Genomic DNA, 15,227 nt, shown 5'->3' with positions numbered 1-15,227 from the left:
GGTTCAAGAGGGCGAGATGGAGGAGGAGGAATGGTGGAGATCACCCACACACTTCTCCTGGCACTTGATTGACAGCAGGGCTTCAGGGGGTTTGAGGAAAGTCACAGCTCAGAGAGAGAGATGAACAGAAAAGTTGAGAAGTGTTAGAAGAAAGGGGGGAGAACTGCGGTTGGGCAGCCACATGACACGTTGTCACTGGAAAGTATTTCTGATCCCCCTTCTCCCAGAACGTGACGTTTGTTAAGAATGCAGGAATGAAGGACTCAAAGACATTTGACCACGAGTGGCCACTGTAAGGGAAGATGCTGTTGCTAGGGGGGAGGAGGGAGAAGCCCAGATTGGAGCAACGCCATTGTTAAGGCTTGTTTCGTTCTTTTGTCTCTCGCTTATTAAGATTGAATAAAACTCCTTAAAAAGGACTCTACCTTGTTTTTTCTGCTCTTGTTGCAGCCAGAGGAGAATAAGCTTTCCCGAAGCCTTGACAGCCTTGACACTGGGTGACCTTAAACCATCACCCCCTCTTGTTCTCTTTTTCACCTCAGGTCGTTGGGATGATACAATGGGATGGGTTATATACATCCATGTGTGCCAACCTGAGGACCTCGGAGGACAGGTGGGATATTATAAAGTGAGGAAAACATTTGTGTAGTGCTTTTTTGAATGGTCAAAGTATTTCCACATCCAATAGTTTAGAGCTGGATATAGCAGCACTGACCAATGCTTTACGTTACCTCACATTATGAACAAATACAGTGGTACCTCGGGTTACGTACGCTTCAGGTTACATACGTTCAGGTTACACACTCCGCTAACCCAGAAATAGTGCTTCAGGTTAAGAACTTTGCTTCAGGATAAGAACAGAAATCGCGCAGCGGCAGCGGGAGGACCCATTAGCTAAAGTGGTGCTTCAGGTTAAGAACAGTTTCAAGTTAAGTACGGACCTCCGGAACGAATTAAGTACTTAACCTGAGGTACCACTGTATACCAGTCAAAAGAAATGCACACTTTTTGCTGCCTTCCTTGACCTATCAGCAGCTTTCGACTCAATTAACCACAACAGACTATGGGAGAAACTCTCAAATGCCAATATAGACAATTATTATTACCGTAATTTGGGAAGTATATCGTGGCACTGAAGCAATAGAGCGGGTTCAAGAGGATGCCTGTTGGAAGCGTTCAAGACATCAAAAGGTGTGAAACAAGGCTGCATACTAGCCCCTACACTTTTTGACATAAATAGTCATCCAGATGATAGATTACAAAACCCCATCATCGCTGGTCATTGGGGCTGATGAGAGCTGGCGTCCAACAACTTCTGAAGAGACACAAGTTCCCCATTTCATGGCATAAATTAGCTATATAGGCATAAAGGCCTATATAGGAGCAGCCCCAGCCATGTCATCATTCCCTTATCCATTTCCCTTTTTACAGGCTTGCTGAAATGGCAGCCTAACTTATGCCTGCCCAAGCCAACAATAGGAACATTGTTTTAAAAATAGACGGCTCTCTAAACATTTAAGGCATGCTCCAAACATATTTAAAATCCAGATGCTGTGGCTTGATGAGAGTGGTATGTATAAACTTTCAATCTTGGAGTAATCCTCATTATTAGGAGTCATTTCCCGCCCTGATCACGGGGTTTCAAAAGTGCAACTTGAAGGCATTTGGGACTAATTGGCTGCTTCGCGATAGAGACTGTTTCTACCAGGCATTTCAAAGGATATATCCCTGAATTACAAAAAATGGGGGGGGGGACAAAAAACACTAGCAGCCTGCAGGAAAGAGTCCAATCTCCTTGGGATCGGGGTTTTCGCTTGCTGGAAAATGAACTACAATGAAGAGATCTACATTTGGAACAACATAAAAATCTCCCTGTGAAATGAAACAGCCATCTTGTGCTGAACTGAAAAAGAGTGAGATTTCTGTATGAAGAAGGGAAGACCATGGCCAAAGTCATTATGCTGTGTGTGGGAAACCTCCAGCCTTCCAGATGTTGCTGAACTTGTTGTTGTTTAGTTGTTTAGTCGTGTCCAACTCTTCATGACCCCATGGACCAGAGCACACCATGCACTCCTGTCTTCCACTGCCTCCCGCAGTTTGGTCAAACTCATGCTGGTAGCTTCGAGAACACTATCCAACCATCTCATCCTCTGTCGTCCCCTTCTCCTTGTGCCCTCCATCTTTCCCAACATCAGGGTCTTTTCTTCTGATGAGGTGGCCAAAGTATTGGAGTCTCAGCTTCAGGATCTGTCCTTCCAGTGAGCACTCAGGGCTGATTTCCTTCAGAATGCAACTTCTGTAGTCTCCGCATTTTTGCTTTATAAAGCCCAGTGCCCAGAATCTGTTTAGCACACTGCTTTGTGAGGAGGTGGCTACAGCTCCCAAGATTCTTTCAAGGGTGGAGAATGGCTTTTAAAAGTATGGGGTATGCACAGCTTTTGAAAGATATGCTGCTGTTCCCACTCACCCAAGCACAGGAGGTCTGACTACAAATAGGTGGTCTAGGCATATGGGACTCCGAGAGGGGCAAGCTGCACGGCAGTCTCTCTGGATGTTGCAAACCCAATAATAAGGCCATGATTTGGGATGTCAACCGTAAAGGGCTTAGTCCTCGTGCTATTTTACCCGAAGGGATATACGGTAATAGGAATTTATCGTTTATGCAAAAGCAGCATCCTGCTCGTTATCCGCTGAGACTCTCGTTGCATATTTGCTCCCCGAAGTAATCGTAACCAGATGTGGGGAAAGGTTGTGGTTTTAATCAGGCATCTTCTGCGTCCCACTGGACCCAATCACACCCATGTCTCTGTGTCTGTGCTATATGACAAAATATCACTGTTTCCACAGTTCACTGACGTATGGTCCAAGTTGGCTGTCACATGCATTTTTATCAGCTGATTTCAGCCCATCTGCATTTGTCGTAACATTTTTTTATTTTTTTCCAGCCACATGAGTTTTAAGATATATCGGGGGATGGGGGTGTCCACATATGAACGATGTGCTCCCAGACCTGTTCTATAGAGAAAAGGAACCCATGTCTGAAAGAAGCCCTGAACTGAAAGCCATAGAATAGGACAGTAGCATATGTTCTGAAAAATCCTCAGCGGTTCTTCTCAGTATTGAGGCCTGCGTGAGCCTTGCTAGGTGGAGACATCACCTGATCCGGCAGGTGCATTATGTGCAAGCTCCATGTTAGAGACAATGTGCCACAAGGTATCAGCAACCCCCAAGGAACCATCATTTGGGTTCCATGATGGGAGAAAATTGAGTTAGACATGTAAGGCAATAAATCTTCTTGTCTGGGACACCTAACTTATTACCATTTCAAAGTCTGATGGAAAAGCAGCTGTGGTTTCTCCATAGAGTGCTGTTATCCACTGTCCTCCTTCATCAGCTGTGGTGCAATGGTCCCCAGAAGGGTTTGGCAGCATGTGAATGACAGATAACAGGACTAGAGAAGAGTTTCCTCTTCTCTTCTCTTCTGTTTCATTAGCATCCCAGGAAGATGCTTGAACATGCTCATTCTCCCCCACCCACCACCACCTGAAGAGCCCTAACTGAGTTGGGTCTGTTCTGAATGGCTAGGTCTTGGATGTGGCCCTTCCAGGGTCTATCGCCTGCTGTTAATCCACTGGCGAATAATGAGTCCCGGCAAACGAAACGAATTATCAAGAGTTTGCGGACATGTTCCAGCCAGGCATAAGCATTCAAGGAGGGCACAAAGCAATGCTGGTGAGGGGCGTGGCCCGTGAGAAGTGGGTGTGGCCTCAGAAGAGTCTTGAGGGGCAGAGGGGCCTGTGATGCCACAAGGCTCCTTGGGGTTGGCTTGTTTCTTGCTGCAACAGAGCAGCACAACTACCGTATTTTTTGCACCATAACACTCACTTTTTTCCTCCTAAAAAGTAAGGGGAAATGTATGTGCGTGTTATGGAGGGAATGCCTACGGGTGGCATGCCTACGGATTTTCCTCCTCTAAAAACTACGTGCGTGTTATGGTCGGGTGCGTGTTGTAGAGCGAAAAATACGGTACCTGGTAGCGTAGCTAGCTGGGGGTGGGCACACCGGGTGCTTGGGGGGGCTGTTGGGCAGCACGGTGGGTGCTGGGCATTGTGGGGTGGGCTTTCAAGCGGCAGGGAAGCTGGAGGACAGCCCGGCGTTTGCTGGGCGTGTTGGTCATTGCAGGGGGCGGAGCCACTGCCCATCACTCAAAACGCCAGCTACAGAATTTTGGCAGCTCCTCTAAATAAAGCTCAACTTTGGTCCGCACCAGGCATCAGTGGGAGGTCCTATGCCACTTCAAGTACCCTTCAGGGAATTCGTTTCCAGCGGAAGGCACCGTTGCTATTAGTGAGAAGGCTGACAGTTTGTAACATAAATGTTTTTATTTTCTGCTAAAATATTTGTTTTGTTTTAGTTCAGTATTCTACTGATATTTCCGTACTTTAATATAAAAATAATAATAATAATAATAATAATAGGAAGAGGCAGAATTACTTTTTTTTTCAACTATTGGCACCATTACGGAAAGCTTAAAGGATGCGACGATCGGAACTGAAATATGTCAAAAAGCTATTAAAATGTATGTTTCCTGCAAGCGGGTGGGGAACGAAAGTCAGGATAAAGTCTCTGTTCACTGAGAAACGTGGCATGGTGCTTGGCCGTAATTTTCATAGCAGCGGCCGTTATTCAGTTATGCATCTCCAATGCTGACCATCGAACGCTGATGTTGAATGGAGCCACTGAAACACAATCAGAACTACAATGTGGAAATGACACAGTGCAGGTTTCTGCCCCAAAGGAGGCCTGGTGAAGATAGTCTACTCCTGTGGCTCCAGAACAAAGGAAGGGGCAGGGGGAGCAGGTTTAACATAACTTCTGGCAAGACTTCACAATTCTATAAACCTTTCCCACAAGGATTAAGACATTCAGAAACGAGTCCTCTGTGCAGCATTTGTCATGGTTAACGTTTTAAAGCTAGACTTAATGTGAGTGGTTTATTGAAGAGGAATCGACATTTAACAGGCCTGCTCCAATAGGTACGGGTAGCTCTTGGTATAACCTCTTTGTATAATCCTCCTTTTCCATACTGCCAACAAGGGTTTCAACAGGTTGAGGGGGTGGGAGGGTGAACTCTTAATGGGTAACAGAACCTACCCCTTGCTCAGATTAATTACAAAATGCAGAAAATGTTATGCCATGTTTGGTCCAACGTTCTTTTGCCCACTTCTCTAAACTTGCAAATCATCTTGTCTTCCCTTTTGAAATTTTGACTGTTAACCCTCACCGTTCCCAAGCCATGTATACATTTGGCCCTTTTGTTTTTCAAACCCAGGAAATGTCAGGATCTGAGTGTCTGTGTGACTGTGACCCAGTTCAGATGATTTCGCCGACTCCCAAATATAGGTGCCGAGCACTGTAGGGGAACTAAAATGCACCGTCCGGCCCAGATCTCAGTGGCACAAAGGACTGAATCACACAGTTTCTCCCCAGCCTGGAATGATATACACTTGGGGCCTGCACATACTGAATTTCAGACGCATAAGGTAAAGGTAAAGGTACCCCTGCCCGTACGGGCCAGTCTTGACAGACTCTAGGGTTGTGCACTCATCTCACTCTAGAGGCCGGGAGCCAGCGCTGTCCGCAGACACTTCCGGGTCACGTGGCCAGCGTGACGAAGCTACTCTGGTGAGCCAGAGCCGCACATGGAAACGCCATTTACCTTCCCGCTAGTAAGTGGTCCCTATTTATCTACTTGCACCCGGGGATGCTTTCGAACTGCTAGGTTGGCAGGCGCTGGGACCGAGCAGCGGGAGCGCACCCCGCCACGGGGATTCGAACCGCCGACCATGCGATCGGCAAGTCCTAGGCGCTGAGGTTTTACCCACAGCGCCACCCACGTCCCATTTCAGACGCATAAGCCCTATGTAAATAATTTGCAGCAAGCTGGGGCATCTCACCAGTGCGCCTGGTGAGAGGGCATATAAGGCACAATCTCACTCCTTCACTGCACGTAGCTTTTGCCTACAGAGAAGGTAATCTGACCCAACCCTGTGCCACTGTTTCCATTCCAGACCTCTGCGGTGACCTACCCTTGGTTTACGCATAGAAGGCAATGCATGAACGCATCAAGTCCCTCTGCTGAAAAGAATGGGGCAACTTGAATATTTCATGGGTTCAGAGCAGATTAACAGATTCAGTTGACTATGGACAAACAGTGGCTCTGGCACCTGCTAACCGTGTCACATTTGCCATTTTTTCAAAAAAGAAAAAAAAACCACTCTCATAGAAATGGTCCACAGATATTTGTGAGGATAATATACCAAAAAATAAAATAAAAAATTCTGTGTGTCTATACTCCTACAAATACAAGGGGCCAGAAAACACAAGAAGAAGATAAAACTAATCTGGACTACAACATGATCTCATAGTAAACAATAGAATACAACGTGCAATAGTGCAATTTCTTCTTTGCTGCTCCAACAAGGCAAGTCTTTTAATTTATAGAAGTCCATGGACTGTTATTATTTTTTGCCTGACACGTGACATTGTTGCATCTAGTTGTGCCTTTGCCGCGGGTTGGTGCTTCTGCTGGATTTTTGAGCAGAATCGCTTTGTCCAGGTTCGTTTCTGCCCTTCCCAGGATGGCGGAGTTTCTGATCCCAGCGCTGAAAAATAAGAACAAACAAACATCTATTTTAAAAACATCGCTACAAAGCTCATGGAGGAGGTCCTGATGCAGGTTTCGCCTCCTTCTAAGAGTTTGCTCGAGCTTGATCCCTCCCTCTTTTTCAATAAACTCTGTTTTATTGCTGTATCCTTTACAATGGCGTAACATTCCTATTAATATTTTGATCTCCAAGGAAACATACATGCCTACTTTTAGAAATGTTGGCTGCCTCAATGCACTGCTATGTCAGCATTTACGTCAATACTACTTCTACCAAATAATGTCCGACTTTCCCTTTAAAATCAAAATACTATAGTAAAACAAAAAAGGAATAATTCCTTGCCAAGACAACTGCACCTGCATTTGCCCTTTCCCCTCAAAAAAATACGTGCTGCTTCTCATCTTTTGAATAAAAACAATTCAGACTATGCTTAAATGCTAACAAAAAAGCTTTTATATCTCTGTGCGAAGGTGAACTGCTTTGATATTTCATTTTTTATTAAAAGGGACATCCCAGTGAGAATATGTCTATCTAGTGTCTCTCCTCCATTTCTTGTTAGAATTCCTACTCTCGAGTAGGACGAGCTCCTGACATTTCTGGTCTAGCACATGAAGTTCTGGATCCACATTGTAAAAGTGGAAGAGCAACCCTGTGGGTTCTTAGTACTGAAACAACTGTTTTAAAAACTGAGAATAGATCTCACCTATACTTCTGCTTATATAAACATAATAAGAGTGTATATTTTTATAGTTGCAGATGGGTGGGCATCACATTCATCTTTTGCTGAAAATCTGCCCAGAATGATTCTCCACCAAGCAATTGGTTAATTAGCGACCATCACATAATGTTCTGGGTTTGCACATAACACTAAACCATAAGTTATTAAGCTATGCTTTGTTAAACTGGCTTAGTATGTTTCACTATGCTTTGCTACCAAGAAGCCACAATTTGCTACCAAGAAGCCACAATCTGAAATCATGATTTGTTGTTGACTTGATAAACCTCGGTTTGCTTCAACTATGGCTTGGTGTTCTGGGTGAACATAGCACCCTTCCTGAATCATTTTTGACCACCTCACCTCAGACGCTCCCCACAACTGCAAAGGAATGAGGCAAGAGCCGCTGAAAAACAAAACAAACTTGGGAGAAATGAGCCAGGGTTTGTCTTGTGTTGCAGTGTGTGGGACAAATCATGCACTGAGAACTGTTCCTTGTTATACTGAGTGGGTGAGGAAACACCATGAAGATATTTATCACCATGGTGAGTGTAATGTTTTGTTGGAATCTTAGTTTGGAAAAAGTTTGTGCTAAAACTGCCCCTGGATCTTTTATAGTATAAACATCCTTTGAGGAGGGATACTGTCGGGCAGGATAGGACTGAAAGAAGGGCAGTTGTTTGAGTTACAGTGGTATACCTCAGGTTAAGTACTTAATTCGTTCCGGAGGTCCGTACTTAACCTGAAACTCTTCTTAACCTGAAGCACCACTTTAGCTAATGGGGCCTCCTGCTGCTGCCGCGCTGCCGGAGCACGATTTCTGTTCTCATCCTGAAGCAAAGTTCTGAACCTGAAGCACTATTTCTGGGTTAGCAGAGTCTGTAATCTGAAGCGTATGTAACCTGAAGTGTATGTAACCTGAGGTACCACTGTATTTGAAATATGTGTCCATTAGCTATTCAGTGGCTTACAAAAAAAGTGTGACATAATAAAAACAGCAATGTATACAAGAGATAACCATAAAATTAGCAACAAAATAATTTAAATGCACCATAAAACATGTCAGTGACAATATTATAGATATATAATAGATACAGATATTATACACACACACACACACACACATTCAGCCTTTTGTTTTATTTTCACTCTAAATTGGAACTCATCTTCACTTGGTTTGGCCATGCTATCCATGGCTCCAGATGTGACTGGACTCCAGCTTCCATCAGCCCCCAGCTAGCACAGGGATAGAGGAGCTGGAGTCCGTTCCCGCCTCTGGTGTAATGCAAAACAACAGCAGCAGCTGCAGTTTTAATTAACTGCATCAAGTTGGTTCCCATTATTTTGAACCAAAGGTGGCTTCTAATAATGTAAGATGACAGTTTGAGATGCAAAAACAGAGGCAGTATTTTGTACTGTATGCTTCGGTCTGCGTCTGATGAAGAAGAAGCAACAAAATGTGCAAGGAAGACCACGCACCTTATAACAATCTGACCCAATACAAGACGAGTCATAATACAGTGGTACCACGAGTTAAGTACTTAATTTGTTCTGGAGGTCCGTCCTTAACCTGAAACTGTTCTTAACCTGAAGCACCACTTTAGCTAATGGGACCTCCTGCTGCCGCCGCGCCACCGGAGCACGAGTTCTGTTCTCATCCTGAAGCAAAGTTCTTAACCTGAAGCACTATTTCTGGGTTAGTGGAGTCTGTAACCTGAAGCGTCTGTAACCTGAAGCTTATGTAACCCAAGGTACCACTGTAAAAATGTAACTTTAAAATAAACAACTTATATCAATTAAAGTAATATTTAAAAAAACCCAATCCATTAGAATGCAATAAAATTAATTATCAGCAAATAATGATGAAACAGAAATTCACAATTACAATGAATAATTACTAAACTATAATCTAAATAAATAAATAAATGTCTGTCATTAAGGTGCTACAAGGCTCCTTGTTCTTTTTGATGCAACAGCCTAACACAACGACACCTTTGGGTATTACCTCTTTGTTTGGCTAACTACTGTGTTTAAACCCCAAACCCTGCCCCAAATCTATTTCAGGGTTAGGGGGTGGTGGAATTCAGTTTTCGTTATATGCACCAGCCTATTTAAACCACAGCAAGTGGTCCAGCTCGGACTGAGGTCGTTGCATGATTTGTACACACAAGAATGTTTGTAAGATTAGCCCCAGGGGTGTTATTAGAAACACAAGAAAACAAGAAATAGGATACATCTATATGAATGAACGGTGCATAGACACACGATTCTTAAACATTGCCCTCTCCCCCTCCAGCATGCTTTTAATCAAGCAATCCCAGGCCACCTTAGCGATCGTATTAACTGTGCAAATGAACTGGCCAACACCAACGTGATGACTCAGCCAGAAAAGGGCCTTTAGTTTTATTTATTTTTTAAAAAAATAAAGCCTAAGTGAAGCCACCTGTGGAACCATTTGAGAAAACAGAGCAGAGAAAGCCGTCAAGTGATGTGAGTGCAACAGCCGGGCAAGACAGCGACCATAGTATGAGGGACAAACCACAACTTGTGGCTTCTAGGGCTGGGGGCCAAGACTATATGTTTTGACCCATCTCATGTTCACACTTGCCCTTCCAGGAACTGTCACTGTGGGTTTCTCTTCATGCATTTTCTGTCTTCCTAGATTTTCAAGGCTTCAAGTTTTAATCTCTCCCATATATACAGTGGTACCTCGAGTTAAGTACTTAATTCGTTCCGGAGGTCTGTTCTTAACCTGAAACAGTTCTTAACATGAAGCACCACTTTAGCTAATGGGGCCTCCTGCTGCCGCCGTGCCGCCAAAGCACGATTTCTGTTCTCATTCTGAAGCAAAGTTCTTAACCTGAGGTACTATTTCTGGGTTAGCGGAGTCTGTAACCTGAAGCGTATGTAACCTGAAGCGTATGTAACCCGAGGTACCACTGTGTGTGTGTGTGTGTGTGTGTGTGTGTGTATAAAATATCTATCCTTCACCATGAGCTTGTTTTCTCTGGCTCTGGAAGGCAGGACCCAAACCAATGGATTCAAGTTACAAGAAAGGAGATTCAGACTAAACATTCGGAAGAACTTTCTGCCCTGTATACCTGAAGGAGCGTCTCCACCCCCATCGTTCAGCCCAGACACTGAGCTCCAGTTCCGAGGGCCTTCTGGCAATTCCCTCACTGTGAGAAATGAGGTTACAGGGAACCAGGCAGAGGGTCTTCTTGGTAGTGGTGCCTGCCCTGTGGAACACCCTCCCACCAGATGTCAAGGAAATAAATGACTATCTGACTTTTAGAAGACATCTGAAGGCAGCCCTGTTTAGGGAAGTTTAATTTCATGTTTGATGTTTTATCATGTTTTTACTATTCTGTTGGGAGCCACCCAGAGTGGCTGGGGAAACCCAGCAAAATGGGCGGGGTATAAATAAATTATTATTATTATTATTATTATTATTATTATTATTATTATTATTATTATTTGACAGTGGAACGGTCTCCCTGGGAAGGTGGTGGACTCTGCTTCCTTAGATGTTTATAAGCAGAGGCTGGATGGCCATCTGTCGGGGATGATTTAGTGTTTGCGCAGGGTTTTTGTGTCAGAGTCATGTGGGTAGGTCCTTTATTTATATATTTATCAGTTGACAGCACAGGTGTCAAAAAGCGGGGGGGGGGGAGAGATTCCAGCTATATCTGTCAGGCAGAGTGGTCAACAATGGATGAAGGAACTAAGTGATAATGGTGTAATCCTGTCAGCCAAAATGGAGGGTGCTATCAGTCTCTGCTGCTGAGCAAACTTTAAAGTATATTTTCTTGCAAATTCCAGTTCCTCCACCTCCTGAGAATCTACCTGATGGAAATGACAGGACTGTCATTAAAACATCATCTCTCCTTGGGAGTTTATTTGCACTCCATCTCCAGCTGCTAGTCAGGAGAAGGCCACACCCAGGCTGACAGGACTCTTATTTTATTGGACTGGACTCTGTATTCCCTTGTGGTCCACGTATCTCTGTGACACGCAGACAGTAGCCTTTTGCACTCCTTGACCTTTGGGCCTCATTTAAGGGGGGGGGGACAACAACAAACAACAACATTTTCCTCTCCTCTTTGGACCTATATCTTCTAATCTATACATTTGCTAGTTGTCAGGAGGGCAGTCGAGACTCATTGTTTTTCACCCAATGCTGGTTGCCTCCCTGTAAGCTCATCATTCCAGAAATCTTTTTTTGAATCTGTTGGCCCTCACTAAAAGGCAAATGCAACACAACAGATTCATAGCTGAGCTTGTTTGTTTTAAGAAGTTGCTAATCCCACATGCTGGGGTCAGGATGCTGAACAGTTGGCTTCAGAGCGAGGATTTGGAGGATATTACATTAAATACAAAATGCATATGAAAAGCCAGTAAGTTTGAATAATATTTTCAAGGTTCCAGATCAGTTTGGCTTTAGAGAAGCAATGGGTGCAGACACTAATGCATTTTAAAAGAAAGGTGTCAAAGCAGGGTTGTGCAACATATATATTCTGTTTGTGGTGAATGAACCTTGAGGTACTTTGGATGTGCTTTAACACACAAAGTTTGAGCTACAGAGCTCATATCATTTTATTCATGTTGCCAAGTCATTCAAAAAATGGGGACTTGAAGTTCCTGACTTAATGCTCTCCAAACCACTGAAGGGACAAACTGAGTAAACTCAATGAACTATTGTTTCATATTCTTGGCAGCGGCAAAAGAAACAGAAGAGCAAACACAATTGAGAGAAACCGATATGGGGCTTAAAGAACAGTGACAACTTGAACGGAGGCAGCGAAAGAATCTCTACATGGTCAGATATAACTAGCAGCAATGGATAGAAACCACTGGTCACCTGTTCACTGGTGTTGTATCCACTTTCAAATGGAGTTAACTGGAGTGATATTGGCTATTAATCCACCTGGCCAAAAGCAGCAGTGGGTTTACTGCTGACAGAAACCAGAGACTTGTCCTCTTTAAAGAAATTTGTAATAATAATAACAATTTATTACTTATACCCCGCCCATCTGACCAAATCTCCCCAGCCACTCTGGGTGGCTCCCAACAGAATATTAAAAACATGATAAAACGTCAAACATTAAAAACTTCCCTAAACAAGGCTGCCTTCAGAAGTCTTCTAAAAGTCAAATAGTTGTTTATTTCCTTGACATCTGATGGGAGGGCATTCCACAGGGCAGGCACCACCACCGAGAAGGCCCTCTGCCTGGTTCCCTGTAACTTGGCTTCTCGCAGTGAGGGAACCGCCAGAAGGCCCTCGGAGCTGGACCTCAGTGTCCGAGCAGAACGATGGGGATGGAGACGTTCCTTCAGGTATACTGGGCTGAGGCCGTTTAGGGCTTTAAAGGTCAGCACCAACACTTTGAATTCTGCTTGGAAATGTACTAGAAGCCAATGTTGGTCTTTCAGGACCAGTGTTATATGGTCTCAGTGGCCACTCCCAATCACCAGTCAAGCTGCTGCATTGGATATTAGAAGGGTCCAGAAGCTTCCTTGCATGCAAAGAAGCATACAAAGTCTCCCGCAGAGCTGAGAGCATGGAGGGGACTGGAAGTTCCAATATTGTGTGCACGGAACTTGCACTGGATACAGCATCACGGGTAACATTTCTCTACTTTCAAAAGAGCTTCTCTGGTCACTTGGCTGCTTCCTGGCCCTGTTCTGAGTGCTGGTGTTTTACTTCTAAAGACCTAAATGACTCAGAGTCCAAGTGCCTGAGGTGCCAAGCTGATACTTCAATATCAACTTAACCATATTCTAACATCATCTGCAGACGCCCTTCCCCTGGACACCTTCACTGTCCAAAGCGAAGCATAAGGCGTGGGCTTTTTCAGCTGTGACGCCCTGGTTATGGAATGTATGCCCTTCCGGGGGAGGGGGCCTTGCCTAGCACTAATATTGTTTTTCTTTTAGGCACCAGGCAAATAGCTATTCATGTGTCTGGGCTTATAAAATGCTTTTCACATTCTTTTAAGTTTCATTGACTAGACCTTTATCTGCTGACCTCATATCTCTTTCTCTCTATATATATAAATGCATTAGTGGTGTGGTTTTTTTTTGGGGGGGGGTGTCATATTTAAATCTTGTAAACCACTCAGCAATAAAAAGGTGGTATAAAAAGTTTTAAAAGCTTTAAATAAATAAAGGCTGGATTATGATCAGAGAGATATTTGTGCACCCTGCTACCTTCCAAGGTGCTGTTGGAAGGCGAATGTTTTCTGTTGCAGATTCCAGGCTGCAAAAGTGCCTGTCTGTTATCTTGATGGCATTCCGATGCCGGCAAAAGGATATATTTGCTCCAGGATCCTTTTGCCTTGTGAAATCTTTTATTTGTCTAGTTCCCAAGCAAACAGAGACTTCTCCGGCTGACCTCAGGGGATGGGCAGAGTTGTTTTGGGGTAGGAGGGGGGTGTTGTCTTTTAAGCATCCTATTTCTAAGCCATTTAGAGTTTAAAGGTGATTGTCAGGCTTATATTCAAACTGCTTTATTATATAAACAAGTAGTAATGTGCATTTTTTTTATCATCATCATAGCAGGTGTACTCACAAAACACTGGTACTAATTTGATGATTTTCACATTTATTTTGAATGTTGACATGGTTTTTGGGCCTCAGTTTAGTCTTAGTCATATTTCGTTTTATGGCACATGACTAAATATTAATATATTTGGGGGTGGAATCTCTTTACAGCAATCTTTGGAATGTTTACATGCTCATTTATACTTTTCAGAAGGGTATGGTATGAGATTTGGGATCACTGAGAAGGAGAACTTCATTTGCTCTGGAAGTCTTCCCCGTGTGTTGATGAGTGATACCAAAGGCTGGATACCTCTGCAAGCTTAGGTCAAACATGATCAAACCTTGTCTTACCTTGACTTTTTTACCAAGTCGATCCTTCCATTTCTCAGCTATGGAGCCTTCTACCAAGAGCAACCTACACATTTACAGGAAAACAACGTCAATAATGCATCGTAATATATGATATGATATGATGATGTGATGTGATGTGATACACACACACAAGCATAATGAATATATTTAGGGACAAAGCGAATGCTTCATGTTCAAGAAGGGGAAAAAGCAACCTATGAAGACAGAGGTCACCAATATGATGCCTTCCCATCTATCCCTGCCAGCATGACCAATGGTAAGGAATGATAGCAGTTGTGGCCAACTATGGACTACCACTCAACTTCTGGTGTAGTGGTTAAGAGCAGTAGACTCGTAATCTGGTGAACTGGGTTCAATTCCCCGCTCCTCCACATGCAGCTGCTGGGTGACCTTGGGCTAGTCACACTTCTCTGAAGTCTCTCAGCCTCACTCACCTCACAGAGTGTTTGTTGTGGGGAAGGAAGGGAAAGGAGATTGTTAGCCGCTTTGAGACTCCTTAATGTAGTGATAAAGCGGGATATCAAATCCAAACTCTTCTTTTTCTTCAAACTCTTCTTCCCTGGTAATTGCCACCCCCACCCGCCCAAACCACTACATCCCTAGAAGTGTTTTCTGGCAGCTCCATTACTCGCTGAGGGGAAGGTACTTATGTTACTTTCGTTTCCACACTTTAAAGCCTTACACAGTCTGGACCAATGTGTCAGGGAGCATCTTCTTCCATATGCATCAGCCTGATTACTGATACATCTTCAGATGAGGCCTCGTTCAGAATACTTACAAGACCTTTGGAAGGCTAGTTCCCAATGTGCAATGGGACCTTTTATGTAGTGGTACAAACTGATGCAGCATCCACAAAAGATGGAAGACTACCAAAAACTTTTTTTGAAATGACTGACAATATGGATTTGATAGACATCTGGAGAACAAAA

General features: G+C 43.8%; 1 protein-coding gene across 2 annotated transcripts in view; it reads right to left on the bottom strand.

Annotated features, from left to right (window-relative positions):
• Nucleotides 1-4,363: 4,363 nt before the first annotated feature.
• FRZB (frizzled related protein) overlaps nucleotides 4,364-15,227 on the bottom strand; it is a 36,191-nt gene continuing 25,327 nt past the window's right edge. For both annotated transcript variants that reach the window (XM_053409386.1, XM_053409395.1), the window contains 2 exons: nucleotides 14,278-14,341; nucleotides 4,364-6,665 (listed from right to left, as the gene is read on the bottom strand). In XM_053409386.1, the coding sequence (XP_053265361.1) occupies nucleotides 6,555-6,665; nucleotides 14,278-14,341 (175 nt within the window). In that variant the 3' untranslated portion in view covers nucleotides 4,364-6,554. The remainder of the gene's footprint in view (nucleotides 6,666-14,277; nucleotides 14,342-15,227) is intronic.

This window comes from Podarcis raffonei, chromosome 1 (assembly GCF_027172205.1).
Source record: "Podarcis raffonei isolate rPodRaf1 chromosome 1, rPodRaf1.pri, whole genome shotgun sequence".
NCBI lineage: Eukaryota > Metazoa > Chordata > Lepidosauria > Squamata > Lacertidae > Podarcis > Podarcis raffonei.
The sequence above is the reverse complement of the archived record's forward strand: the minus strand, read 5'-3'. Positions and strand labels throughout refer to the sequence as shown.